The sequence below is a fragment of the Nothoprocta perdicaria genome, unplaced genomic scaffold (assembly GCF_003342845.1).
Source record: "Nothoprocta perdicaria isolate Ctin4 unplaced genomic scaffold, notPer1 scaffold_187, whole genome shotgun sequence".
In the NCBI taxonomy this organism is placed as follows: Eukaryota; Metazoa; Chordata; class Aves; order Tinamiformes; family Tinamidae; genus Nothoprocta; species Nothoprocta perdicaria.
Genome location: NW_020455060.1, coordinates 912780 through 922483, shown reverse-complemented (window position 1 = coordinate 922483; position 9704 = coordinate 912780). Strand labels below are relative to the sequence as shown.

Here is a 9704-nt window from a genome sequence, read left to right as displayed (position 1 = left end):
TGGGACCCAGTGCTGCCAGTGGGACCCAGTGCCACCAGCGGGTCCCAGTGCCATGAATGGGACCCAGCGCTGCCAGTGGGACCCAGTGCCACCAGTGGGTCCCAGTGCCATCAATGGAACCCAGCGCTGCCAGCGGGTCTGGGGGGTGTTAATGGGGCCCAGTGCCACGAGTGGGTCCTGGTGCCATTGATGGGACCAAGTGCTGTCAATGGGACCCAGTGCCGCCAGTGGGACCTGGTGCTGCCCCCCGCAGCCCCTGTCTGTCCCTGCTGCCCACCTCGGATCTGGTAGGCGCCGTCGCTGAAGACGATGCGGAAGACGTCGTAGACGGAGCGGTTGGAGTCGAGCAGGTTGGAGCCGCGGTGGTGGCACACGAAGCCGTGCTCGCCGCGCAGCACCAGCATGGGCCGGTTGATGAGCTTCAGCGTGAACTCCTCGTCGTCCCCTGCGGGCAGCGCGGCCGTGGGAGGCGCCCGCGCGGCCCCAGCCCGTCCCGCGGGGCCCCCACTCACCCACGGCGTCGCTCACGGCCGCCAGCTGCCCGTTCTTCTTGGTGCACACGTACTTGCCGTTGCTGGCGCGCAGGGCCACGCGCCGCCCGCGCCACTCGATCTCGAACATGGTGTTGGCGGCGCTGGCGCCGGGGGCAGAGCGTGAGCGGCGGCGCCAGCGCTGCCCCCGGCCCCCCCGCCCCGGCCCCGCACTCACGCCTCGGTGGCCACGGCCTGGATGCCCCCGTGGGCCACCAGGGTCCAGTAGCTGCCCGCGTTGGTGTGCAGGCTGCACTTGTTGGTGTCGCCGTCGATCTGGAGCTGGAAGGTCTCGTGGTTCAGCTCCTCGTCCTGGTTCGCAGAGACGTTGACGCCTGCGGGAGCGGAGCGGCCATGGGCACCGACCCCGGACCCCCCTCAGCCCCACCGCCCACCCGGGCGGCGCTAAATCCCTGCAAACAATCGCCCTAATTGGGCTCGTTAATCTGATTGTGGCCGTGTCCATCTGGTTAGCGCCGCGCGCACAAAACCCCTATTTATAGCCTGAGAGCTCGCCCGCCACCGTCACCAGCCCTAAGCCGCTTGGGCCGGGGCAGGACGGGCGCCCTTTGGGGCCCGCGGGGACGCGGGGCGGCCGGGGCCACCGCGGGGACGGGCACCCCGCGTGTCCCGCGCCGGCCCCGCGCGGGGCTGCTCGGTGCACACAGTGCCGCACGGAGCCCGCACACGCGTGTGCCCTGCGTGCACACACACACACGCACTTACGTGGTGTTGCACACGCAGAGCCCCGTGCAAAGCCCTGCATACGTGTGCATGCACATGCACTGCATGGAAGCACACGTATCCGTGTGCACACACAGTCCTCTAGAGCACACGTAGGGTTCTCTGTTGCATGCAAGCATGCATGCATATGCAGCCCTGCACAGTCATGTGCAACGCTGCACCAAGCTGTATGCACACACACCCTGCAGAGCCCTGTGCTTGCATGCACCGTGCAGAGCTGCACAGAGCTGCATGCACACAACCGCGCTCAGGTTTATGTGCACACACAGCTATGCATACACACACATGCAGCACTGCACACACAACCAGACATGCATGCGTACAAATGAGCATGCATGTGCACGCACCCATGCACAGTTGCATGTACGCATCCATGCACCCATCCAGCACTGCATAGCTGGATGCACACATGCATGCACACACGCGCATGCACACACATGCATGCACACACAGCAACGCACACACACATGCACATCCCAGCATCGTTGCACCCCTCCCCTGGGCAGGGCCCTGGATACCCCCAGCCCACACCCACGCCAGCTCTGGGGCCCCCATGTCCCCAAGGTGACGGGGCAGCACCCAGGTCACCGTCACGGGGTCCCCTCCCGCACGGGCAGCCCCTACCTTGCCGGATGGAGACGTATCTGCCGTTGGCGGCCGTGAACACCACCTGGGGGTGGCTCTCCTCCAGGTCGAAGAGCTCGTCCTTGCCCGGCTTGGAGCTGCGCCCGGACTTGAGGGTGCCCGTGGGCCCCGTGGGCGCCAGGTACTTGCCATCGCAGTCCTTGAAGGCCAGCTTGCCCGCCTTGAACTCGAGCGTGTAGGCGGTGCGGGCGCCGGGCTCGGGCACGAGGGCGCCGTCGCAGCGCAGGTAGCGCTCGTCGGCCGTGCGCAGGCAGTACTTCTTGTCCTGGAAGCAGAGCGTGATGAGCGCCTCGACGCCCCAGGGCAGGTTGCTGTCGGCGGCCAGCTCGTCCTCGTGCGCGCTGAGGTGCGCGTAGCGGCGGCGGCTCACGCTCAGCAGGTTGGCCTGCGGGTGCATGGCGAGGTGCACGCTCCACAGCTCGCCCTCGGTGACGCTGGGCGCGAAGCACGAGAGCTGGTCCTGGCGGCCGCCGAAGAAGCGCCGGTGCGGCGCTGACTGCAGCGCCCAGCGCCCGTCCGACTGCGTGATGACGCGGAAGCGCTCATCGCGGCCCGGCCGCTCCGCCTCGCAGCGCACCTGCCCGTCCTGGTCCGCGCCCAGGTAGCGGCCCAGGTGGCTCTTGAGGAAGACCACGGAGCCGTCGGCCTCGTCCTGCTCCAGCGTCCAGATCTGCTTGCGCTTGAGGCTGGCGGCCGACGCGTTCACCTTGTAGCCGAAGGCCTCGGCCGTCAGGTAGCGGCTCTCGCAGTTGATGAGCCCGAACTGGATCTTGAGCACCTGGTGGATGCCATTCGTGGGCATCTTGCGGCGCGGGGGCCGCGCGGACGCGGCGCGGGGCTGGCGACGGGGCGCAGCGCCTGCCCGCCGCTGGAAAACTCGCGCGGGAACCCGATCCGGGCGGCGCGGCCGCCGTATCCGTTGCCCGGCCGGGCTTGGGTTACCGGCGCCTCTGATTCGCGCGAGGTCGCCGCCCGCCCGCCCGGGCCCCTAAGCGCCTTAGCAATTAGCCGGGCATTTTGATTAGCTTAAACCCTTTATCCCGCTTTGGGGCCCTCGGTCTCCATCTGTCCCGCGGCCCCAAATCCCTCCGCGGCCGGATCGGGGTCACGGCGACCCCCTGCCCGCCCCGTCCCGCGGCGGCCTGTGGGGGGCTGAGGCTGCCTGCAGCTCATTGCACCGGTGTCCGCCAAGTCGTTGCAGCGGGGAGCGCCGGGGTGCCGGCTCGCGGCGGGATGGGGGGGCTGCCCCCCCGGCCCTTCCCGCGGCGGCTCCGGTGTCCGCCGCACTTATTGTTCCCGAAAATAGGTCCCGGGGATTGGGTGCCTCATGACTATTTCATGGCCGGGCTCTCTCTTACAGCGCGGGGGCCGCCCCCCCGGCGGGCGCGCGTCACCCGAGCCGCCCGCCGCGGAAACGCGCCCGCACGCGGCTCCGCTTCCCGGCTTCCCGGCCGGCGGCACCGGAGCCGCTGGCTGCTCTTATAGCCGCCCGCCCCGGCCCCCCCGCGGCGCCGGGCCCGCGCTCCCGACCGCCCGCACGCGGAGGCGGGATCGGCGCCGCGGCCGCATCCCTGCGTTCCCGCTGCGCCTGGGGGGCCTGGCGCCCGTCGGGGTTAGGGATGGGATAGGGATCGGGATGGGGATGCTGCGGCTGGGAGCAGGAGTGCGGTGAAGGATGGAAATGGGGTCATGATGGGGATTGGGGTGGGGGTGGGATTGGGGCTGGGATTGGGGCGGGAATGGGATTGGGGCTGGGATTGGGGCAGGGGGTGGGATGAGGGCTGGGATCAGGGGTGGGATCTGAGCCAGGATGGGGAGCAGGGCTGGGAGCGGAGCTGGGCACAGGACTGGAATGGGAGCAGGAACAGGACTGGGATGGGAGCAGGAGCAGAATGGGAGCGGGATGGGGATCAGGATGGGAGCAGGACTGGCATAGGAGCAGGACTGAGATCAGGATGGGGACAGGAGCAGGATTGGGATTGGAATGGGAGCAGGATCAGGACCAGGATTGGGATAGGAGCAGGATTGGGATTGGGATGGGAGCAGGATCAGGACCAGGATGGGAGCAGGATCAGGAGCAGGATGGGAGCAGGATCAGGAGCAGGATCGGGATGGGAGCAGGATCAGGACCAGGATGGGAGCAGGATCAGGAGCAGGATCGGGATGGGAGCAGGATCGGGACCGGGGCCGTGCTGGGACCCAGGAGGGGCCCCGGGGTCAGCACTGGGGCCAACAGCAGCGCCTGCTCATCTGGGGCCACCCTCAGTCCCCGTGTCCCCCCCATGTCCCCCCGTCCCCACCACCACCCCGCCGTCGCCATGGCAACGCTGGGGGGGGTACCGCGTGTCGCTCCGGGGCTGCCGTGACTCAGCGCCGGGGCCGCTCCTTCCTCCTCCTCCTCCTCCTCCTCCTCCTCCTCCTCCCGCGCGGCCGCCAGGGTCCCGGGGCAGTTTTGGGCTGAGGCACCGCCGCCACTGGCACCCATTCCTCCTAATACAGGCGGGCGGCGCGGCGGGACGGGATGGGATGGGACGGGATGGGATGGGACCAGACGCGAGGGCTACCTGCGGCGCCCGGGCCCGGCATTGGGGTGCATGGGGACCAGGGCGGCGCTGGGCCCGGGCCCTGGTGTCCGGGCGGCGGTCCCGGTGCCCCCGCGTGTCGATCCGGTCGGGGCACGTGGTGGCCAGGGCGGGACACGGGCGGTGACGCCGCGGTGGCACCGGGGACCGCCCGGGGACCGCCGTGTCCCCCCCACACCGCCCGTGTTCATGCAGGGAGCCCCGTGGGGGCGCGGGGCCACCCGTGGGTGCTCAGTGCAATATTCGGTGCCCGGGGGGTGCACAGGGTGATGTTTGGGTGCAAGGTGCCGCCCAGGGCAGGCCTGGCTCTGCTTGGGGGTGCCCGGTGGGGGGTGAGGCGAGCACGGTGCTGCCCGGGGCGGTTTTAGGTTGCATTAGGTTGCACGGTGCTATTTGGGGGTGCACGGTGCTGCCTGGGGGGTGCATCGTGCTGCACAGTGCTGCTAGGGGGGTGCCCGGTGCAACACGGAGCGGGGGCTGGTGCAATCCTCGAGGTGCCCAGTGATGTCCCTAGGGGTGCCTGGTGCTGCTGGGGGGGTGCCCGGTGACATTTTGGGGTGCACGGTGCAGCCTGGGGGGGGCGGTGCTGCTAGGGGTTGCACACGGCCATCTTTGGGGTGCACGGTGCTGCCCGGACTGCAGGGCGCCGCAGGGGCTGCCCGGTGCCGCTGGGGGTGCCCGGGGTCCCCGGGGGGGGGGGGGGGGCGGTGCGGGCGCTGTGGGACCAGCACCGGCACCGGGACCGACACCGGGACCGGGACCGCCGCCCCCCGCCCCCCCCGCCCCATGCAGGTTCCGGGGTGCCGCGGGGCGGGGGCAGCCCGGCCGGCCGCCCCACGTGGCCGGGTGCGCGCCAGCCAATGGGAGCGCGTGTTTCTGAAAGATCTCCATATATGGCGATGTTCTCGGCCGGCGGGGCGGGGTCACGGCGGCCCCGGTATAAAAGCGCGGCGCTGGCAGGCGCCCGGTCTCACTCCGCCGGCGGCAGCAGAGCAGGCGGCACCGCTCGCCCCGCAGCGCCCGCAGCCTCCTCCTCGCTCTCCGTTGCGCACAGGTACCGGCGCGGCCCGCCCGCCGCGGCGCCCCCCGCCCGCGGGGCCCTGCGGCCGTTAGGGCGTGGCCCGCGCCCCTTCCCGCCGGGGGGGGGGTTGGGTAACGGGGTAACGGGGGGCGGGGGGGGTGCGCTCGTCCCGGCTGCCCCTCGGGCCGCGCTGCGCCCCCCCTCCCCCCGCCGCCGCGATGGTCTCGCCCGCTTGAATGGAAGTGGGGCCGTTACTGGGGGAGGGGGCGCGGGGTGGAGCAGGGCGGGGCGCCATTGGCCGCCCCGGCGGGTGACGTCAGGGCGCGGGAGATTCAAACGGCGGCGCGGGAAAAGGGCGCGGGGGGCGGCGCGGCCGCCGCAGCCCCCCCCGGGACCCGGGCTGGGTCTGGCCCGGTGCCAGCGCGGGCTCCCGGGGCCCGCCGCGCGCGTGACGTGGGCGCAGGGCCGCCCGGGAGCCGCGCGGCTGAGCCAGGGCTCCGTCCGCGCCAGGTCGCCCAAGATGGAAGAAGAAATCGCCGCGCTCGTCATCGACAACGGCTCCGGCATGTGCAAAGCTGGCTTTGCAGGCGATGACGCTCCCCGTGCCGTGTTCCCCTCCATCGTGGGGCGCCCGAGGCACCAGGTAAGCAGGCGGCGCCCCTCGCTGCAGGCGGTGGGCGTGCCGGGGCGGTGCTGGGCGCAGCCACTGACTCACGCCTTGCCTCCTAGGGTGTCATGGTGGGCATGGGGCAGAAGGACAGCTACGTGGGTGATGAGGCCCAGAGCAAGAGAGGCATTCTCACCCTGAAGTACCCCATTGAGCACGGTATTGTCACCAACTGGGATGACATGGAGAAAATCTGGCATCACACTTTCTACAATGAGCTGCGTGTGGCTCCCGAGGAGCACCCTGTTCTGCTCACAGAGGCTCCTCTGAACCCCAAGGCCAACAGAGAGAAGATGACACAGGTACACTCGTGGGGCAGTAGTCATTGCTCACCTTCATCTTCATGAACCCTCTTTTGTTCTGGCATCATAAACCTGAGGTTTCTTTTTTTTTTTTTTTTCTCCCAATATTTCAGGGTTCTCTACTCCTGGCATTTCCTCCTTGACGTCTCAGGTTTCTTTCATTTGTGTTTTCTGCCTGCACTCCTTGCTTTTCTTTCACACATCAGTTTTTGCATGTCGGCATGCGTGTTCTAACACAGGTGTGAGTGACCTGGCTAGTTGCTCCCTGCTGAACAATTTCTCTCTTGCAGATCATGTTCGAGACCTTCAACACCCCGGCCATGTACGTTGCCATTCAGGCTGTGCTGTCCCTGTACGCCTCTGGTCGTACCACTGGTATCGTTATGGACTCTGGTGATGGTGTCACCCACACTGTGCCCATCTACGAGGGCTATGCTCTGCCCCACGCCATCCTGCGCCTGGACTTGGCTGGCCGTGACCTCACCGACTACCTCATGAAGATCCTGACAGAACGAGGCTACAGCTTCACCACGACAGCCGAGAGGGAGATCGTCCGTGACATCAAGGAGAAGCTGTGCTATGTCGCCCTGGACTTCGAGCAGGAGATGGCCACTGCTGCCTCCTCCTCCTCCCTGGAGAAGAGTTACGAGCTGCCCGATGGCCAGGTGATCACCATCGGCAACGAGCGGTTCCGCTGTCCGGAGGCCCTTTTCCAGCCCTCCTTCCTGGGTAGGTTTGGGGCAGCGCAGGGATGTTGCTGCTCGGGGGTGGGAGCTGGGGGGCTCGTGTGGCTCTGTGAGCGCTAACCCGCAGGTGCCTCTTCCCCCAGGCATGGAGTCTTGTGGCATCCACGAGACCACTTTCAACTCCATCATGAAATGTGACGTGGACATCAGGAAGGACCTGTATGCCAACACAGTATTGTCTGGCGGTACCACAATGTACCCTGGAATTGCAGACAGGATGCAGAAGGAAATCACAGCTCTGGCACCTAGCACGATGAAGATCAAGGTAAGAAATGCTCCCTAGTCCCCCTGTGGACAGAGGCCCTGACCCTGGGGTGTGGAGGGAGGTGGCAGGAGAGCCCTGGGCAGCCCTGATGGCTCCTCTTCTCTTGCAGATCATTGCCCCACCTGAGCGTAAATACTCAGTCTGGATCGGTGGCTCCATCCTGGCGTCTCTATCGACCTTCCAGCAGATGTGGATCAGCAAGCAGGAATACGATGAGTCCGGCCCATCCATTGTCCACCGTAAATGCTTCTAAACGGACTGCTGGCGGGTGCCCGGCACCTGCTGCATGGGTTGTTACACTAGTATACGTTTGCCCAGGCAAATCTATACACCTCATGCTAGCCTCATAAAACTGGAATAAGCCTTCTTTCAAAAGAAAACTTGCCCTTGGAAAGTCTGTATCTGATGTTAGACTAATGTCAGCACTGGATTGTTGAGCTGTCACTTGATTTGACCCTGTATTCAAGTTAACTGTTCCCTCCTCGGTGTCCACCCTAGCGCAGTACCCTGTACACATCTGGCCCGGGCCTCGGGCAGGGGCCTCGCTGTGGGGACGTCCTTGCTGAGGTTAACTTGTGCTTGCGGGGAGCCCAGCTTGCTCTACTGCCAGTGACAGTGCTCTGGGAGCGCCATGCTGGGGCATGAGGCAGATCTGTACAGGGTATTTGGAGTCAGACTTCCAGTACATTCATAGTGGAGTATTCCAGATTTCGTGTAGAGGCTGGTAGGAGTCCATCAAGAATTCACTTCTGTTACTTCCGTTCTAGCAAGGTTGGGAAACATATCACATCCAAGCCTTACGAACCAGTATTCATTTTCCTCCCCACCTGTATCCCGGTAAAACATCTTGGGGCTGAAGTTACTCAACTTGAGTTGCAGCAACTTTGCATTTACACCTGTAAATTTATGCATCAAGTTTAATTTATGTAAGATTTTTTGTACGTTGCCTTAATGTTCTCACATGACAGTAGGAAACCAAAACTTGTAAGTCATCCTGAAGTTGAGAAATTGTAATGCCCAACAACACCTCATTGTGTAAGGAAAATAAAAAAGCGCTGCAGTAAAGGTCACCCTGGTGTCCGTGTGTGTGTCCTGAGGAAGTGGCTGGGAATGGGGACCAGGATGCGGGAAGGAGCTGCCTTCCCTGCATCATCCTGCCCTGGGCCATGGCTGGGATCAGAGCTTCCTGCTCCCCTTTCCGGGGAAGCTGCCTGGTAATTCTCGCACTTCAAAGCCTGCTTGGTTTTAAAAATAGCAGTTCCTGGGTCAGGGACTGGGATAGCCCTTGTGCTGGGCTGCCTGATGCCCTGATCCCAGCTCTTCCTGGCAGCCTGATGCCCTGATCCAGGGTCTCCTGGGCTCTTCCCAAGCCCTGGGCGCAGTTCCTCTGTGCCTGGGTGCAGCTGCAGGAAGCTGCATGGGGGCTTTTCCCGAGGCAGCGCTCCCTCCTGGAGACGGACCCCCCGGTGTCGGATGGGCCCCCCTGGTTCCCGGGACCCTTTGGGCCGTGCCCTGCAGCACCGTGGCACGGAGCACCCGGCAGCCCCTCGTCCCGTGGGACAAACAGCCCTGGTCGAGGCCTTGGGGCAGCCCCGCGGGCCCGGCGCCCTGGTCCCTGCAGGAAGGAGGCTCTGCAGCCGCGGCCCCAAGGCCACCCTGGTGACCGAGGGCAATGGGGGTGCAGGGGGACGTGGGGGGTCACCTGCGCCCTGGCCATGGGCCCGGTGTCCCCATGGCCCCGCTGCGGAGGGAGGGGGGCAGTGTGGGGTGCTCCGCGTGCAGCCCTGAGAGGGGACCCCCCCTCCAGCCCCCAGTCCAGCTGCTGCTCCCCGCAGCCCTCCAGCTGTCCCTCCATGTGTCCGCACTGCCGGCCAGCAACGTGCCCGTGTCCCTGTGTCTGTCCCTATATCCCTGCGTCCCCGCGTCCCTGTGTCCCCGTGTCCCTGTGTCCCCGAATCCATCCCTGTGTCCCTATAACTGTCCCTATATCCCTGCGTCCCTGCATCCCCGCGTCCCTGTGTCCCCATGTCCCTGTGACTGTCCCTGTGTCCCTGGATCCATCCCTGTGTCCCTGTGTCCCTGTGTCCCTGTGTCCCTGAATCCATCCCTGTGTCCCTGTGTCCCTGCATCCCCACGTCCCCGTGTCCCTGTGTCCGTCCCTGTGTCCCTGAATCCATCCCCGTGTCCCCGTGTCCCTGTGTC

General features: G+C 66.0%; 2 protein-coding genes across 3 annotated transcripts in view; one reads left to right on the top strand and one right to left on the bottom strand.

Moving 5' to 3' along the window:
• Positions 1 to 4692, bottom strand: part of FSCN2 (fascin actin-bundling protein 2, retinal) — a 5294-nt gene extending 602 nt beyond the window's left edge. Inside the window, exons 1-5 of one of the 2 annotated variants that reach the window (XM_026036900.1) lie at positions 4678 to 4692; positions 1899 to 2688; positions 709 to 865; positions 513 to 634; positions 278 to 445 (exon numbers count right to left, since the gene is read on the bottom strand). In XM_026036900.1, the coding sequence (XP_025892685.1) occupies positions 278 to 445; positions 513 to 634; positions 709 to 865; positions 1899 to 2688; positions 4678 to 4692 (1252 nt within the window). Of the gene's footprint in view, positions 1 to 277; positions 446 to 512; positions 635 to 708; positions 866 to 1898; positions 2722 to 4677 lie in introns of those variants that run through there. The other variant, XM_026036899.1, reaches the window with a different exon arrangement.
• Positions 4693 to 5531: 839 nt separating this feature from the next.
• Positions 5532 to 8077, top strand: ACTG1 (actin gamma 1). The gene is made up of 6 exons (XM_026036827.1): positions 5532 to 5555; positions 6033 to 6165; positions 6252 to 6491; positions 6782 to 7220; positions 7321 to 7502; positions 7612 to 8077. Exons 2-6 carry the CDS (start codon positions 6043 to 6045, stop codon positions 7753 to 7755), a joined length of 1128 nt encoding a protein of 375 aa, XP_025892612.1. The 5' UTR covers positions 5532 to 5555; positions 6033 to 6042; the 3' UTR covers positions 7756 to 8077.
• The last annotated feature ends 1627 nt before the right edge of the window (positions 8078 to 9704 follow it).